This window comes from Polyodon spathula, chromosome 50 (genome assembly GCF_017654505.1).
Source record: "Polyodon spathula isolate WHYD16114869_AA chromosome 50, ASM1765450v1, whole genome shotgun sequence".
NCBI lineage: Eukaryota > Metazoa > Chordata > Actinopteri > Acipenseriformes > Polyodontidae > Polyodon > Polyodon spathula.
Genome location: NC_054583.1, coordinates 1,380,615 through 1,399,544, shown reverse-complemented (window position 1 = coordinate 1,399,544; position 18,930 = coordinate 1,380,615). Strand labels below are relative to the sequence as shown.

At 42.4% G+C, this 18,930-nt stretch overlaps 1 protein-coding gene across 2 annotated transcripts; it reads left to right on the top strand.

Annotated features, from left to right (window-relative positions):
- The first annotated feature begins 2,110 nt into the window (after positions 1-2,110).
- Positions 2,111-10,305, top strand: mapk3 (mitogen-activated protein kinase 3). 2 transcript variants are annotated; one of them, XM_041238834.1, is made up of 10 exons: positions 2,111-2,522; positions 4,142-4,324; positions 5,173-5,362; positions 6,424-6,433; positions 6,686-6,792; positions 7,349-7,463; positions 7,661-7,792; positions 8,102-8,211; positions 8,839-8,970; positions 10,182-10,305. In XM_041238834.1, exons 1-9 carry the CDS (start codon positions 2,305-2,307, stop codon positions 8,956-8,958), a joined length of 1,185 nt encoding a protein of 394 aa, XP_041094768.1. In that variant the 5' UTR covers positions 2,111-2,304; the 3' UTR covers positions 8,959-8,970; positions 10,182-10,305. The 2 variants fall into 2 exon arrangements, with proteins under 2 accessions (XP_041094768.1, XP_041094767.1); XM_041238833.1 differs by having other exon boundaries at positions 6,424-6,447; positions 6,700-6,792.
- The last annotated feature ends 8,625 nt before the right edge of the window (positions 10,306-18,930 follow it).

The following is an 18,930-nucleotide window of genomic DNA, read 5'->3' as shown; positions in this document are numbered from 1 at the left end:
AGTTTCTGGGAAGCGGGGGGGGACTGGAAGGAATGGGAGAGGTGAAGGAGGGAGACGCACGGAGAGGGACAGATGAAGAGAGGAGAGGGAGACAGAAGACCATCCCATTTAGGGGAGGAGGGGAAGAGAAAATGAGAGGTCGAGGGAGATACGGAATAGAAGGCCCGCATGGCGGCGGGAATGGGCTAGGAGTGCGTCCTTGATGGAGAGGTGACTGAAGAAGAGGGAGGGAGGGAGGGGGAGAGGGAGAGAGGAGGAAGGGAGAAGGAGGGAGAGGATGAGAGAGGGAGAGAGGAGAGGGACTGAAGGAGGGAGAGGATAAAGGGAGAGGGGAGAGAGGGAGAGGTGGAGAGGGAGAGAGGAGGGAAGGAGAGGAGGGAGAGAGGAGAGGGGACAGAAGGAGAGGATACAAGGAGGGAGAGGAGGAGCAGAGAGGGCGAGAGCGAGAGAGGGAGGGGGGGGGAGAGGAGAGCCCAAGGGGGACCCTTTATCAATAGGAGATAGGATGGGAGCGGGGGATAGGATGAGAGAGGGAGAGAGGAAGAGTACTGAAGAAAGGAGAGAGGAGAGGGACTGAAGGAGGGAGAGGGGAGAGAAAGAGCGAGGGGAGGAGGGGGAGGAGGAGAGGGTGGAGATCGAGGGGAAAGAAGTGCCTGAACCAAACTAAAACATTTGATTTAATCTCAGTATTTAAACCTTCGAGAAATTCTGCGCGGATCAAAACACTATTCCCATTATGAGAGAAAAACTGGAAACCTTCGTCTTTTCAAACATGCATATTATAACATTTACACCTTGATTGAATCACTCTTACAGAAGAAACCTCTTTCTCAGTTTTGTCTTTGTTTTTACATCCTCAGCAATTTTGTACATATTATCAGAGTCTGTCTGTCTGTTTTGCAACAGGAACAGGCATCTCCTATATTCATATATTCTATAGCACACATCAGGGTGTAAGTATGTGTTACATATTGCATTGTCATGTTTGGGGTCCACCCCATTTTTTTGTGTTATGAATCAATACCTCACAACCTCAGATAGTATTGAACCTTTTGATAACAGATCAGTGGTCCTGTATTTACATTTTCAGCATGTTAGCTGAATCATTACAAACAGAATATATTAATTATTGCACCTCCATTCCATGTGTCTGTGTATTATTTATGATTTGACTGAAGTATGATTTAAAAAAAAACGCTGCTCTGCTGGGCTCAGTTTAGTTTCAGTAACGCTGATGAAGGCAGTAGAGCCCCAAACTAGAGCTGCTCTGCTGGACTCAGTTTAGTTTCAGTAACGCTGATGAAGGCACTAGAGCCCCAAACTAGAGCTGCTCTGCTGGACTCAGTTTAGTTTCAGTAACGCTGATGAAGGCACTAGAGCCCCAAACTAGAGCTGCTCTGCTGGACTCAGTTTAGTTTCAGTAACGCTGATGAAGGCACTAGAGCCCCAAACTAGAGCTGCTCTGCTGGACTCAGTTTAGTTTCAGTAACGCTGATGAAGGCACTAGAGCCCCAAACTAGAGCTGCTCTGCTGGACTCAGTTTAGTTTCAGTAACGCTGATGAAGGCACTAGAGCCCCAAACTAGAGCTGCTCTGCTGGACTCAGTTTAGTTTCAATAACGCTGATGAAGGCACTAGAGCCCCAAACTAGAGCTGCTCTGCTGGACTCAGTTTAGTTTCAATAACGCTGATGAAGGCACTAGAGCCCCAAACTAGAGCTGCTCTGCTGGACTCAGTTTAGTTTCAGTAACGCTGATGAAGGCACTAGAGCCCCAAACTAGAGCTGCTCTGCTGGACTCAGTTTAGTTTCAGTAACGCTGATGAAGGCACTAGAGCCCCAAACTAGAGCTGCTCTGCTGGACTCAGTTTAGTTTCAGTAACGCTGATGAAGGCACTAGAGCTTTCTTTCTGGTTCCAAATCACTTCTGATCCAAAAACAGGCGCTGGGTTGTGGGAGGTGTAGTGCACACCAGCCCGCGGTGGATTCTGGGGGTTGTAGTTTTTTTTTTTTTTTTTTTTTTTTTTTTTTTTTTTTTTTTATTTTTTTTTTTTAAACCGCTGTGTTTGGGTGTGGAAATGCTCGGTGCCGTGTACGCGCTGGTACAGCCTGCAGAGCTACAGCCGTGTCGGTAACGCGCACTCCCTAGCGCCGCTGCTGCTTGATTACTTGCAAGGCTGCCTGCAAAGCAAACCGTCCAGCGTTAGCAGAACCGCCCTGTTCGGCTTTGTACTGTTTGTTATTCTTGCCTGAAATTATAATTATTATTATTATTTTATTTTTGCAAGAAAAACAAAATCTACGATTATGGCCGACTCGTCTAACCGCGGCCTAGCGGGATCAGGAGCCGCGGGCTCGGGTTCCGCAGCAGCCGGGGCGGTGAGCGGAGGCGCGGCGTCGGCGTCGGCGGCGGCGGCTCCCCCCGCAGCTTCCAAGCTGGAGTCCGTGAAAGGGCAGAATTTCGACGTCGGGCCCCGCTACGTCGATCTACTTTACATCGGGGAGGGGGCCTACGGAATGGTCTGGTAATTTAAATGATGTTTATTTTAATTTATTTTAATTTTTTTGTTTTCAGTGTTTTCAATGTTACGTTACAGTGTATTTATCGACGTGTTTCGTTTTTGTATTTAACACCAAAAACAGCAAAATAAAATTCGTAAATACAAAGTCACGCTTTGACAAAACACAAACACAACACACGCCGTGGAAAATATTATATTATTCTTTGGTATTTAATATTATTATAATAATAATAATAATAATAATAATAATAATTGTTTGCCAAAGAGTTAGCGCTTTTCTCATTGCGAGAATAGCAACGAGTTGAATATTTGAAAATATACGGAAAAAGACGAGTAGTCTGAAAATCAAACTTATATAAAGGGAGCAAAACGAATTAAATATAATTTGTAATTTTATAATTAGATATATTATATATATTTTATATATATATAAATATATATATATATATATATATATATATATATATATATGATTGATGTTATAACTATATATATTATTATATACTTGGGGTATTGCATTTACATTTTATTATGATAATTTTAATCATAGGTAAATTGAACCGCCCAAGGATTGTCATTATTATTTATTAGCATATTAAACTGCAATACCGTTTTATATAATGAAATATTGCAGAACCTTGTTCCAATGTAATATTTTAATAACCCCCGCGATTTAAAACTACAATACTGATGCTAAAATGACATGACATTTTTGTGTACTGTATAAGATCGTCGGTACTGGTTTAAAAAAAAAAAAAAAAAATTAAATAATCGGTAGTAATGAAGCTCTTAAAATTGATTATAATACGGTATATGTAACTTGGATCTAAATAGCAAATAGGGTTTCTATCTAGAATAATATGCATTAATTTAACGTTATGTTGGGTGGGTGGGGCGAGGTGGGTGGCAGTGGGAGAGGATGCAGAGAGAGGACGAGTCCTATTCAGTTGTGATTTGTGTGTCTTTACACCCACAGCAAAATAAATGCAGTATTTTGATATTAGCGAATGGCGACAACCTTCAGGGATGGGAATCAGACTCCTGTTGCACAGCAGTGTGATCCAGTCCAGGTTTTACTACCAACTTGATCAGCCCCCAGTGTGTCTCGTTGAACTAGGTCGGGGGTAACACAGAGCAATGTTCGAGACACAAAGAAGAATAATTTGGGATCACTTTGGTTCCACTTACCTAGTGTGAAACCGGAACACGGTTTGCCTCATCACCAAAAAAAAGATCAAACCGACCCGGGTTTGTTTTTTTATCCCTGGTGGGCCCAGACACAGGTTCCTTGGTCAATTCAAATGTCGTCTGTCACTACAGGACCCATGTGACCCCCACTATTGTGTATGTGTGCACAATAACAGTGATACCAGGTCCCCACTGATCCAGTCCTGGTTTCACTGGGGGTTTAATAATAAGACACACCTGAGCTTGTTACCTAGACACACTGGGGGCTGATCAAGCTGGCAGTAAAACCTGGAATAAGCTTTAACCTCGGACACACCTGGGGGCTGATCAAGCTGGCAGTAAAACCTGGAATGTTCAATAGGAGTCTTATTCCCAGCCCTGTGCTCATCGTGTGTGTGTGTGTGTGTGTGTGTGTTTGCTGGTTTGTTCCACAGCTCTGCCCATGACAATGTGAACAAGCTCCGAGTAGCCATTAAGAAGATCAGCCCCTTTGAGCATCAGACGTACTGCCAGCGCACCCTGAGAGAGATCAAGATCCTGCTGCGCTTCCGACACGAGAACATCATTGGCATCAACGACATCCTGAGAGCCAGGCAGCTGGACAACATGAGGGACGTGTATCCTTACAGGGGGCAGCGATACCCTGAACCCTAACAATAACTCTAAACACGATCCCTACCCTAACCACAATCCCTAACCACGATACCTATCCTAACCATTTTATTTTTTGAAAGTGGTCTCGGGGTGCATGGGGGTCAAATACGGGTCAAAGGTCAAGTATAATCTAGACGAATATGCCATTTTGACGTCTCTGCTGTGGCATTGTCTTTTTTCGAATGGCTCAGGATGCAAATATAGCCTTCATCCATGTATTATATCTATATATACATATATACACACACACAGTTGTCTTCAGAAGTTTACATACCCTATATTTGCAACAGTGTTATTTACCAGTGTGTTAAGTGTTATAGATACTGCATTGTGTGTCCAAAACGACTTCCAGCTATTGATTATTATTATTATTATTATTATTATTATTATTATTATATTATTATTTAGGCATTTATCAGAGGCTCCGATCCAAAGGTTTCGCTGAGGGCAGAGACTAGGAGGGTGAACTCTGCATCATCAACAACCGCTGCTGCTGCAGAGTCACTTCCAATAGCACCTCGTTTGTTTGACGTCTCGTTCGAAGGACGGAGCCCAAGGAGGTGAAGCGACTCGCTCAGGGTCTCACACGCACACACACACACGCACACACACGCACACACACACAGCGAGTCAGTGGCTGAGCCGGGATTTGAACCTGGAACCTCTTGGTAACAAGACCCTTTCCTTTAACCACTGGCCCACGAGAGTCCTGTTTTGAATCGTGCAAGAGCGAGCTTGGGCCAGTAATACAGGCAGTGTGTGTGTGTGTGTGTGTGTGTGTGTGTTCCTTGACTGGCTGGCGCGCTCTCAGGTATATAGTCCAGGATCTCATGGAGACTGATCTGTACAAACTGCTGAAGACTCAGCAGCTCAGCAATGATCACATCTGCTACTTCCTGTACCAGATACTGAGAGGGCTGAAGTACATCCACTCGGCCAACGTGCTGCACAGAGACCTGAAACCATCCAACCTGCTCATCAACACCACCTGCGACCTCAAGGTAACCCCTCCCTCCCTCTATCCAACCAACCCTCCCTCCATCCCTCCCTCCATCCCTCTATCCATCCTGCTCATCAACACCACCTGCGACCTCAAGGTAATCCCTCCCTCCCTCTATCCAACCAACCCTCCCTCCATCCCTCTATCCATCCTGCTCATCAACACCACCTGCGACCTCAAGCTAATCCCTCCCTCCCTCCATCCAACCATCCCTCCCTCCATCCCTCTATCCATCCTGCTCATCAACACCACCTGCGACCTCAAGGTAACCCCTCCCTCTCTCCATCCCTCTATCCATCCATCCATCCCTCCCTCCATCCCTTTATCCATCCTGCTCATCAACACCACCTGCGACCTCAAGCTAATCCCGGACTCTCCATCCCTCTATCCCTCCATCCCTAGGGAGAAGGTAAGGTCAAATACCACCTGAGGATCAAGGTTGGACTTGCGACCTTGTGGTGAACACTTCCCTCCATCCCTCTATCCATCCCTTTATCCATCCTGCTGATCAACACCACCTGCGACCTCAAGGTAAACCCTCCCTCCATCCCTCCCTCTATCCAACCATCCCTCCATCCATCCCTCCCTCCGTCCTGCTCATCAACTCCACCTGCGATCTCAAGGTAAACCTTCCCTCCCTCCATCCCTCCCTCTATCCAACCATCCCTCTCCCTGTATCCCTCCATCCATCAAACCTTCTTTCCGACACCACCTGTGATCTGAAGGTAAAACACACCTCTGTCCTTCTAACCTGCTCATAAACACCACGTACGATCAAGGTAAACCACAGAGCAGTGTGTGTCTGTGGATGTTAATCTCTCTCTCTCTCTGTCTCTCTTCCTCCCCGTGCCCTCTGATCTCTTATTTCGGGCTGGCACAGAGTGCTGTGTGTATTGATATTAATCTCTCTCTGATTTCGAGCTGGCACAGAGCGCTGTGTGTGTGGATATTAATCTCTCTCCTCTCATCTCTCTGTCTCTCTCTCTGATCTCTGATTTCGGGCTGGCATGGAGTGCTGTGTGTGTGTGTGTGGATATAAATCTCTCTGTCTGTCTCTCTCAGATCTGTGATTTCGGGCTGGCTCGGATAGCTGTGTGTGTGTGTGTGTGGATATTAATCTCTCTGTCTGTCTCTCTCTCAGATCTGTGATTTCGGGCTGGCTCGGATAGTTGTGTGTGTGTGTGTGTGTGGATATTAATCTCTCTGTCTGTCTCTCTCTCAGATCTGTGATTTCGGGCTGGGCTCGGTAGTTGTGTGTGTGTGTGTGTGTGTGTGTGTGGATATTAATCTCTCTCAAGTCTGTTCTCTTCTAGTCTCTGTGTGATCGGGCTGGCTCGGATAGCTGACCCAGAGCACGACCACACCGGCTTCCTCACGGAGTACGTGGCGACTCGCTGGTACAGAGCGCCCGAGATCATGCTCAACTCCAAGGTAACGAGAACACCCTGTACCAAACACACACAGGGTTTCAATACCAACGCACACACACACAGAGACATGCAGAGACAAGGGAGGATCATTAGAAGCTCTTTCCTATAGACCTCTATACAGCTCTGCAGTGCTGAGATCTCTTTCCTATAGACCTCTATACAGCTCTGCAGTGCTGAGATCTCTTTCCTATAGACCTCTATTCATGTTAGATTTTGCAAAATTTTTCAATATGTTTACTTAAATTTGTTTAGTGGGTTTCGTTCAACTTCACGAAGTTAAATTATTCATTCTGATAATGGGGGGGGGGGGGGGGGGGTGCAAAAAATTTGGCCAGAGCTGTACATAATGTGTCGCAAAAGAGGTCTGTATCGTTTGCGATTTACAGGACCACAGCATAAAGAACTACAGCTCCCAGCATCCCTCACCATTGCTGCAGGTGCAAAGGCATGCTGGGAGATGTAGCCATAGCCAGCAAAAATGAGTTCAGTCTACAGGGTGATGGCATAGCTATTGCTGACGGCTGTCTGGTTTTGTTTGTCTGTGTTTCTGATTGCAGGGCTACACCAAGTCCATAGATATCTGGTCAGTGGGCTGCATTCTAGCTGAGATGCTTTCAAACAGACCCATCTTCCCAGGGAAACATTATCTGGATCAGCTGAACCACATTCTTGGTGGGTTTTCATTTGTGTGTGTGTGTGTGTGTGTGTGTCCATCTCTCCATCTATTCAGTTATCATTTATCAATCAATCAATTTTAGTAGGATCAAACTCTATAGTGGTAATACACTGGTGGTGATGGGCTTTAGTGGTAATACACTGGTGGTGATGGGCTTTAGTGGTAATACACTGGTGGTTATTTCTCTCTCCAGGTATTCTGGGCTCCCCCACTCCAGATGATCTGAACTGCATCATCAACATGAAGGCGCGGAACTACCTGCAGAGTCTCCCGCAGAAACCCAAGATCCCCTGGAACAAGCTCTTCCCCAAGGCCGATGGGAAAGGTGAGCCCCACACGCCTGCCTGCCTCTCTCCCCGACTCCCTGACCTCTCTCTCTCTCCCTTTGTCTGTCCTCTGCCTGCCTAACACTCTCCCAGACTCCCCCCTCCTTGTCTCTGTCTGTCTGCCTCTCTACCAGTTGCCTGTCTGTGTGTGTGTATCTGACTCCCTGTCTCTCTGCTACTGCCCTTCTTTCTTTCTCTCCTTTCTCTGCCAGTTTCTCTCTGTCTGTGTGTCCGACTCCCTGTCTCTGTGCCACTGCCTTCTCTCTCTGTGTCTGCTGGTTTTGTTTATAGTTCTGTGTGTTCTACAGCTCTGGACATGCTGGACCGCATGCTGACCTTTAACCCCATCAAGCGCATCACTGTGGAGGAGGCCCTCGCTCACCCCTATCTGGAGCAGTACTACGACCCCACTGATGAGGTCAGGATCCCCCTCCCCCCCCTGTGCTAGCAGTCTAGCTGCTATAGTCAGCAATCAAACACTGTGCTCCAGTCTAGCTGCTATAGTCAATCAAACACTGTGCTCCAGTCTAGCTGCTATAGTCAGCAATCAAACACTGTGCTCCAGTCTAGCTGCTATAGTCAGCAATCAAACACTGTGCTCCAGTCTAGCTGCTATAGTCAGCAATCAAACACTGTGCTCCAGTCTAGCTGCTATAGTCAATCAAACACTGTGCTCCAGTCTAGCTGCTATAGACAATCAAACACTGTGCTCCAGTCTAGCTGCTATAGTCAATCAAACACTGTGCTCCAGTCTAGCTGCTATAGACAATCAAACACTGTGCTCCAGTCTAGCTGCTATAGTCAATCAAACACTGTGCTCCAGTCTAGCTGCTATAGTTAGCAATCAAACACTGTGCTCCAGTCTAGCTGCTATAGACAATCAAACACTGTGCTCCAGTCTAGCTGCTATAGTTAGCAATCAAACACTGTGCTCCAGTCTAGCTGCTATAGACAATCAAACACTGTGCTCCAGTCTAGCTGCTATAGTCAGCAATCAGACACTGTGCCCTGTCTTCTCATACTGCTATTTTCTCTCTCTCTCTAGCCTGTTGCTGAAGAGCCCTTCACTTTCAACATGGAACTGGACGACCTGCCCAAAGAGAAACTGAAGGAGTTGATATTTGAGGAGACAGCCAGGTTTCAGGCAACTTACCAGGGCACCTGAGGCAGCAGGCAGGTGAGTGCGGAATGTGTTTGGTCTTGCTCAGGACCACCTTTGTCTCGCAAGTTTTTCAGACTGGGGGGGGGGTGGCTGTCTGTCTGTCTGTCTCTCTCGCTTCTATGTTTGTTGGTCTTTTGTAATAAACGTACTGGCGATCCGTTTTATACACACAGACACCCCCCCCCTACTGCTAATAAGATTTAGTACAAGAGATTACTAGACCCTGACAACCTCCATATATCATACAGCGAATAAGGAATGCGTTTTCTCATCCAGTCACTTTCCACAAGCTTGCCTTTACATTGAAAGTTAAGGAAATACACAGAGAAATCCAGGCAACATATATCACATTACAAATTATATTTAGGGCTTCTGATTTTCGGTTTTAACCAATAAAACACCCCTGATTACAAAAAGAAAATGAAATTGGTTGATGGCCAGATAACACCGGAAAAAACTGGCTGAAATGGTTAATCAAATCAATTTAGAAAAATAAAATAAAACATACTACAAACATAATCCATACATTTCCCAGCGCTTCTGGGCAATGTCCCGCCTCCCTGGTTTGTATCTGTCATTGATTCGTTCTGCATACCTTAAACCCGCCCCAACTACTGAGTGACAGCACATTCCTGCATTTCTATTGGAGACTCTGCTTGCGAGATTTAAAACGAGATTACAGTCCGGGATAGAGGCGTGCTAGTGGGATTTAAAGCTGTCTTACAGTTAAGATACGGAGGGTTTTAAAACTGTGGCAAAATTTACAAAGGCGCTTCCACACAAAAACCCCAGGAGAGTGTGCCTCTGATCAGAGGGATTTCCTTGTGGAAGACGGCAAAGGAGAGAAGGAATAGATTAAGTGTGCAACTACTGTCGAAATACTACTATGCATATTTTGACAGAAAAAAAACGCTCAAGCATTTTGGAAAGCAAACGAAACACTGTCATGACAAAACTCAAAAATAGCAAAAAAAAAAAACAAGAACCGAAAAACGCAATTTAATAAAACCCAGAAAAAACAGAAGCCCTAATTATTTCACAAAATAGATGTCATATTATATATCGAATTACAAAAACAGCAATCTAGACATAGCTAGAGAAGCACTCGTCTGATTTGTAATGAAACTTAGGGTGCGTCTTTAGATCGCAAGTTATTGTCAGAATCTGGGGGTGTGTGGAGACTGTCTGTCACACTTAAATTTTCTCTCTGTCTGTCTCTCTTTCAGATAGAAGTATCATCACTTCTTTACTCCCTGGTCTGAGCGGTCAAGAAAACATTGATGTCCTTCAGACAGGAATATCCAACGATCAAAAGAAAAAAAAAAAAAATAAATATATATATATATATATATATAGCTTATATTTTTGGGGGATATAAAAAAACCATACCTGAATAATACAAAAACAAAAATTACTCCCACGAGGCTTCTTTACTCTGTCGTACTACGATATACTCGGTGTGACTTCATATCAGCTCGCTCACTCTTTTATTCTCCCAGTTAAGTGTAAATTATAAAAAAAAAAAAAAAAAAAAACAATGATGGCTAACGAATCATAAGTAATTTTTTATTCGTTTAGCAAATAAACATTTTAATCCAAAATTATATTTATATATATATATATATTATCTACTATATATATAATATAATATATATATATATATATATACACACACACACACACACACACAAGTCAACATGAACAAGTTGTATTTTAGTTTATCAAAAATAGTTTGGTAAAAGCAGTTAAGATTATCAGAAAACTCAATTCTGCTTAAAATTCAATAGCATAACACCTCACTTTCAGAATAACTGTTTACCTGAGGTGTGGTGTGTTCGTTTTTTTATTATTTTTTAATTTGACCACTTTTTTAAATAAAAAAAAAAAAAAAAAAAAAAAAAACACTTTTAAATTGCATTCCCTGCCTCAAGATGGCTTCCTGTGTTCTCTGATGGACCTCTCAGAACTACATTTCCCATCACCCTCCTGCTCACACATGTAACTGAGATGGGTTTACCAGGAGGAGGATGGGAAATGTAGTTCTGAGAGGTCCATGCTGGGTACATAAGCCATCTTGAGACAGGGAATGCAATTTTTAAAAGTGGTCAATGTAAAAAATAAACAATACACATGCCTTTATGTAACACAAGGGAACATGTAACACAACAATATAAAAAGCATCCTTCTGTACCCTTTAAATGGCCATGAATTTGAGGCCACATTCAATGTTAAGACGACACCCCTCCATTACCCCAAGAGGTACGCAAGGAATTGAGAGCTTGAGGTTAAAACATTTTCTTAAAACGCTCCAGAGAGCGATTCCAGTGTCATGAGGAGGAAACTGACCCCCAGATCCAAGCTGCCACAGCACGTCATTGCAAAATTAAGAAAGTTGGCATGATTCAGATTCGTAATAATTAAATAGGGAGACTCCCCCGCTTGTTTTCCAGTATTAAAATTCGGTCCAATTAAATTCAGTTCGCCAAGTCTTGAATTATTTTAAGATTGGTTCGCTTCAGTTGTCCTCTGTGTGTGTGTGTGTCAGGTGCAGCAGTCAAAAAGGTCCTCCACTTTAATTTTTTTGTCCCCCCCCCCCCCCCCCTCACTTTTACCCCCAGTTCTTACAACGCAACTATGAATTGTTACACTGCATTCTGATTGGCTGTCATATTATCGTTAATAAAACCATGAATAATCCTCACCCTAGACCAAAACCATAACTTTAAAGTCAGTAGCCTTGCCCTCTACTGAACTGTAAAATTGAAAGGAAGTGTCGGGGGGGGGGGGGGGGGGCTTGTAGACCGCTGCACCGGGACACAAACCGGGCAACTGTGATGTAAACCAATTTGCTTAATTCAAGAATTCGATTTGTATTTTAAAAGAGCTGAGCGTGACTATACCAGTAGATCGACTCTCTTAGATCTTAAGTCTCTTAATTGCCTTTACTAGGATTTTGGTTTTGCTCGGTTAATTTTAAGGCTTTTGCAACATTTTAAAAGGATTTATACGAACCCATCAAACACCAAATAACAAAACCTAGAATGTATCAGATTTACTTTAAATACAGCGTGATTTATTTATTTAAGTCAATATTTCTTAACCCATAAAGTAAAAAATTGATCATTCAGTTTCTGATTTTTTTTATTAATATATGTATATATTGAGGTGTCCTAAAGCATGTGAAGGGCTGTATTTGCAGAATTATAACCATTTTAGTTAGACTTGTGCCGTTAACCAGATTATCACAGTAATACGGTTAGAGCATTTAGCCAGTTAAAAATACTGCAAAAAAAATAAACCTCATTGAATGAGGACAGAGGCACTGAATGGGCTACCAAGGTTTATTAAATAGATAAATAAATGAAGCTGTTTGAATTTAATATGAACGTCAGAAAACCGAGCAGCCAAAGAAATTCTCCCAGTCCGATTTGTACAATGAGAAATGGTGGACTCTTGAATACGGGGGTGTCATTTCATCTGGTGCTCTCGTGGGTTTGTATCGCACTCGAACCCCTAGAAGGAATTGCAGCCTTATTATCGGAAATGTCATACAAGAGAAAAATCTAGATACAAATCTGTTTTATGTTTAAGTTCCAAAATTTTATATATATATATATAACCTCAAAATGATTTACCTAAAGCAAAATATGCCAGGAATTTGATAAACTTCTAATGTAATAGCTATGCCATAAAACAGCAATTGGTATTAATTAATAATTATACATGCTATGTGTGTTGTAGTAAATGTGCTTTACTGACCGGAGCACTGTTTGATTGCTGACTATAGCAGCTAGACTGGAGCACAGTGTTTGATTGACTATAGCAGCTAGACTGGAGCACAGTGTTTGATTGCTGACTATAGCAGCTAGACTGGAGCACAGTGTTTGATTGACTATAGCAGCTAGACTGGAGCACAGTGTTTGATTGACTATAGCAGCTAGACTGGAGCACAGTGTTTGATTGACTATAGCAGCTAGACTGGAGCACAGTGTTTGATTGACTATAGCAGCTAGACTGGAGCACAGTGTTTGATTGACTATAGCAGCTAGACTGGAGCACAGTGTTTGATTGCTGTCTATAGCAGCTAGACTGGAGCACAGTGTTTGATTGACTATAGCAGCTAGACTGGAGCACAGTGTTTGATTGCTGACTATAGCAGCTAGACTGGAGCACAGTGTTTGATTGTCTATAGCAGCTAGACTGGAGCACAGTGTTTGATTGTCTATAGCAGCTAGACTGGAGCACAGTGTTTGATTGACTATAGCAGCTAGACTGGAGCACAGTGTTTGATTGACTATAGCAGCTAGACTGGAGCACAGTGTTTGATTGCTGACTATAGCAGCTAGACTGGAGCACAGTGTTTGATTGTCTATAGCAGCTAGACTGGAGCACAGTGTTTGATTGACTATAGCAGCTAGACTGGAGCACAGTGTTTGATTGACTATAGCAGCTAGACTGGAGCACAGTGTTTGATTGTCTATAGCAGCTAGACTGGAGCACAGTGTTTGATTGCTGACTATAGCAGCTAGACTGGAGCACAGTGTTTGATTGACTATAGCAGCTAGACTGGAGCACAGTGTTTTGGGTTTGCTAAAACAGACCTGCAATAACACGTGTATCTCTTTACATGACAACGATAGCGGCAGTATTTTGAAATTCCTAAAACAAAAGCACAGTGTTTGGTTTGCCTGAATATAACCGTTTTATAATTGAAGGCGGTGTTTGGAATCGCTAACAATTCTATCAATAAAAACCCTTTGTTTTGTCTTCACAAAGGTAAAAAAACCATATAAATCTGTTTGCTTTTGGCTGTCTGCACAATTGAATGTAAATGCACACCTTCATTCCCTTGCAAGCCCTCGGGTGCCTCTGTAGGCTGGAGAGAAGACCACAGAATCTAGAAATCCATTTATTATTTCACAAGCACAGTGCAAAACATATCATTTTTTGGTTAAAAACTAAAAAGTCTATTAGTATTATTAGTATTATTAGTTCTGCCTCACCCCTCCCTCTTTTCTGTTATGCTGAGAATCTTTTAGTTCTGTTGGGGTCGTGTCTTCAAAGCGCTACCCCCGTTCTCAAATGATTACCTCTTATTTTTTTTTGAAAGGAGAAAGATGTCGATGTTACAAAATGAACAGCAGAACACTTTAAGTGTTTAACCCTTAGAGGTCCATTTATTCTGCGCTTGTCAGGCGCGTCGGGTCCAAATTATTTTCACACGCGCTGTTTAAAATATTTTTTCAGAGTAAAACAGGTTTAAAAGACACTGAATCGCAAAAGGACACTCACTACTGCATCTCCAGCCCCACCCCTCGCTCGCTGTATTTTTCACATACCTCTTTATAGACGCGCACACTGATAAATCCTCTCCTGATCACTCGTTTTATCACCAAACTCCTCAATAACGCAATCAGAGTCATTATTTTATTACTGTAACATCTCAAAGCTCTGCACATGTCTGATATTCTTTGAGCGCTGGCTGCAGAAGCAGCTCTCTCCTTTGTTGGTGTCCGTGTTATCTCTGTATTGCTTATATACGCCCCCTTTTTTTCGGTTTCATTCAGCCATTGAAAGTTTCTCGGCTTTTTCCGGAGAGAAAAACGACTGGAGACCTGCGCTTGACGTCTTTCTTGATGAAATTGGACAGGGTCCGACATCGGACCGAAAAGGGAATATTGTAGTGTCATTTTAAAAAGTATTTGCTAAATAGTGTCTCTTTTTCATCACGTGGGGTGAATTTGTTTTATTTAAGTCTTATTCTGACTCCATAAACTCTGTACATGTGAAACTAGACGAAAGTGGTCCGTCAGTGAAGTGTTTCAACTCTAGTGCCTTCGTTAGTGTTATTGGGGTGAAACTAGAAGAAACTGAGTCAAGCAGAGAAGCGTTTGGGCTCGGATCCCTTCATCAGCGTCTGTTTCTTCTCCTGTCTTTCTTTGAGTGGATCTTGTGATATTACAGGGGATAAAAACAAGCTAGAAGAAACTAAGAGAGCAGAGAAACACTTAAATCTGATGAGCGCGTTCGCCAAAAAGTTTGTCTACCCGAATTCTTCCGGTTCTCTTTGTTTTGCATCTTTGCAAACGTTCTGATTTTTTTGAGTTGCCTAGAATACCGCTCGACAAACAGGAGAAGAAACAGCCACTCCTAATATCTCTAGTTTTCTTTTAATGACCTCAATCTGAAATGCTAGCAAGTACACTTCGAATAGCAGGGATGGCGATAACTCCAGTTGCATAGACGTTTGATCCACTCCTGGTTTTACTATGAATTTAAGACTTCAGTTATGTAGCAGTTTCCACACTGGGGGCTGATCAAGCTGGTAGTAAAACCTGGACTGGGTGACACTGCTGTGCAACAGGAGTCTGATTTCCATCTCTGCAATAATTTAAATGGTGGTTGGGTTTTTATAAATCTTAAGCAGCTATAAAATGTTTTTGTTATAACTGCAGCACCTCAGTTTGTGTGTGTTTTGAAATATGAATTTGTTTTTCAATGTCTTTTTTTTTTTTTTTTTTGGTGTGTTTCATTTCTAAGTCCCACGATTCACGATCTTGCTTTGACTGAGTTCAGTAGCTTTTCTTCAGATATGTGGAACACAGACTAGATCAGCTGGTCTTCCTGTAGGTAAATGCCACAGCGCCACCTAGTGCACAGCTAGCGTACTTCCAGCAAAACAAACTCAATCCGAAGTGCTAGATCACTAGACAGCACCGGCTCTGCTCTAAATACTGGCTAATCTAGCGCCAGCGAAAGAGACGCTCCTGAACTTGCTGTCAAAGCAACACGGACTTCTCGATGGAAAGAAATACGAGCTAGTAACGTGACTGCAGTAACGCATCGGGGGGGGAAAAAAATCTTAAGGGGTTGACCACACTGATGTGTAACAAACAGTCTGTTCATTTTGTGTAGTTTAAAATAATTGTAAGAGACCGCAAACAGTGCGATGCTTTTAAAGTGTGGGTCTTGATAGGGGGAAAATATAGTTTTGGTTTTTTTTAATTTTAAAAAGAGGTTGAACTCATTCAATTGCAAAGTGTTGTTGTTTATATAATATAATTTGCGCAAAACGGTTATTCTGTTTTTGTAAATTTTGGTTGTTTTTTTTTGGGGGGGGGGGGGGGGTATGGTATAAATTTGGTAACTGTATCTGTGAGTTAAGTATATTAAATATTGTTGTTTTTTTGTTTTTTTTTATTATTCCAGAGAAATTTAAAAGGGATTTTTCTTTTTGTTTTTATTTGTGGTTTATATTTTTTATTTTTGGTAAAAGGTGCACTGCTTCTTTTTAATCTGTATTATTTTTTTTTTTTTATTTTGTTTGAAAACAAATTTTATGGATATTATAATATGGAAAAAAATGAATGACTAATTGTGAAATACAATATCTTAACCAAATTTTGTACGGCTTGAATTGGTCTTATTTTTGGTTGGTTTGTTTCGTTATTAATCGCTCCTGAAAGTGCAATGTTTGATGTAGTGTGTGTTTGTGTGTGTCTGCATGCATGCTTGTGTGTCAGTCTGTGTGCGTGCTTGTGTGTGTGTGTCTGTGTGCGTGCTTGTGTGTGTGTGTCTGTGCGTGCTTGTGTGTGTGTGTCTCTGTGTGCGTGTGTGTGTGTGTCTGTGTGTGTGTGTGTGTGTGTCTGTGTGCGTGCTTGTGTGTGTGTCTGTCTGGGTGCGTGCTTGTGTGTGTGTGTGTGTGTGCGTGCTTGTATGTGCTTGTGTGTGTGTCTCGGTGCGTGCTTGTGTGTGTGTGTGTCTCTGTGTGCGTGCTTGTGTGTGTGTGTGTCTCGGTGCGTGCTTGTGTGTGTGTGTCTGTGTGCGTGCTTGTGTGTATGTATCATAAGATACTAAGAAAGGGGGAGTCAACTGGACGCTTGTATTAGTTTAGTGAGCAGACGGCTCTCAGTATCTGTGAATGCTGTGGTTTTTGCAATTGCTGTAAACTTTGTGGTTTATGACCTTGAAAGAAGTGATGCTCAATTCTTTTTTCTTTCTCATGATCTTGCAAATGGTTTTGGGTTTTTTTTTGCAGGGCTGTCGCAAGACACTTTAGTTCTGTTTTTTTTTAAATAATCCTACATGGTGATTCTCTAAGAAGCACAGTATAGAGGGGAGATAATACATTATCAAAGCCATTCTCTTAATTCTTACTGAAACAAGCAACATTTACCGCATATTTAAGCAGCTTGTGATCTTAAACTAATAAGAGGTGAGAGAATGGATTTTAAAGATGGTCAGCGCTCCTTTAAAGGGAGGGGCCAGTGATCATGTTAATAAAGCTAATAAGAGGTGAGAGAATGGATTTTAAAGATGGTCAGCGCTCCTTTAAAGGGAGGGGCCAGTGATTATGTTAATAAAGCTAATAAGAGGTGAGAGAATGGATTTTAAAGATGATCAGCGCTCCTTCAAAGGGAGGGGCCAGTGATCCTGTTAATAAAGCTAATAAGAGGTGAGAAAATGGATTTTAAAGATGGTCCGATCTCCTTTAGCATAGCTACCAGTTTCTGTATATTCTCTGCTTTTCAGCAGTACAGTGGCTTTGTTTGAAGTGAACTCATCTTTTCAGTACCTATACACTTCCTGACAATGAAACTGCTGAGTGAGTTTCTGTGCACGTCTCTCTGTGTGTGTGTTTCTGAGCACATCTCTGTGTGTGTGTTTGTTTTCTGTACAGCAGTGTGAATTCTATACAGCAGAACAAAAACCTGTTCTTTGTTCTCTTCCCTGGATTGCAACAACAAAGGGAATAACTTTTTTGACTGTGTTCATTTTTTGAAAGCGAGGGGAAAATGCTATGGACTTAAATCCTTCTTGCTGGCTTCAGACACCCACGTCTAAGTTATTTAAAGAGGACGTTTCTAAAAATTTAAAAGAGGCGTACTGTGCACATTTGAGATGGGGCAGGATTTTAAGATTTGCCCCTAAACCGAAAGAAACGAATGGGTAAATTGAGCATGATTTTATACATTTTTACAGTCTCTTTGTCAGGCGTGCCAGAACCAACAAACAAAAATAACTACGCAGTAGGACAGGCAAGCAAGGGGTGGTTCTCTCTAAGGATGTAGGGGGAGTGGAGCAGTTAGTGCTGTACAGTTCTTGCCAAAAAGTTTTGCATCATCTAGAATTTTTGGATTGAGACAATATATATATATATATATATATATATATATATATATATATATATATATATATATATATATATATATATATATAAAAAAAATACACTCCGACATGTTGCGTTTTTCTACTCTGATGCATTATGAGCATCAACAACCTTCTCAAAGCCTCCACTAGTGTTTTCTACTGTTGTAACAGCCTTGACTCGCATAAGGAAGGAAACACGCTGAGTTGAAGTCGCTCGCATCGCTCCATTCTCAAGGTGTGGGATCTGAAGCATAATCAACAAGCACAGAGAAACACCATCTGCGATTGACACGCCCAGGACTGGAAGAGCCCAGAAAAGCTGTCTAACAAGGATGAGCGAGACTTGAAGATAATATCCTTCAGGAGCAGAGAGAAGACGAGCGTTGAATTGACGACAGAGCTGGCAGGAGGCACAGGCGTCTTCCGTCAAATCAACAGTCTGAAGGTCACTCTTGAAATCAGGACTGAAAGGATGTGTTGCAGCAAGAAAGCCTCTGTTAAGAAAGGGGAACGCGACTAAAAGGCCAAAATATGCGCAAGAGGACAGAATCTGGACTGTGGAACGGTGGTCAAAGGTGCTTCGGACTGCTGATTTGATGGACAGCAACGCCTGTGCCTCAAAATCAAATGGCGACTACTAAATTTTAAATATATGTTAACAAGGGAACATTATTCAGCAGCTTTCACTGGACTCTATGAAGCTGAGGGAGTTCATTCTATATAAAGGGGGTGCAATTCAGTATGTTAACAAGGGAACATTATTCAGCAGCTTTCACTGGACTCTATGAAGCTGAGGGAGTTCATTCTATATAGAGGGGGTGCAAT

Bases quoted from the DNA above. Each gene is read 5' to 3' on its own strand.
- mapk3 (XM_041238834.1), top strand. From the start codon at position 2,305: ATGGCCGACTCGTCTAACCGCGGCCTAGCGGGATCAGGAGCCGCGGGC. The intron at 2,523-4,141 runs GTAATTTAAATG...TTTGTTCCACAG, and splicing joins GGGGCCTACGGAATGGTCTG to CTCTGCCCATGACAATGTGA. The intron at 7,464-7,660 runs GTGGGTTTTCAT...TTCTCTCTCCAG, and splicing joins TCAGCTGAACCACATTCTTG to GTATTCTGGGCTCCCCCACT.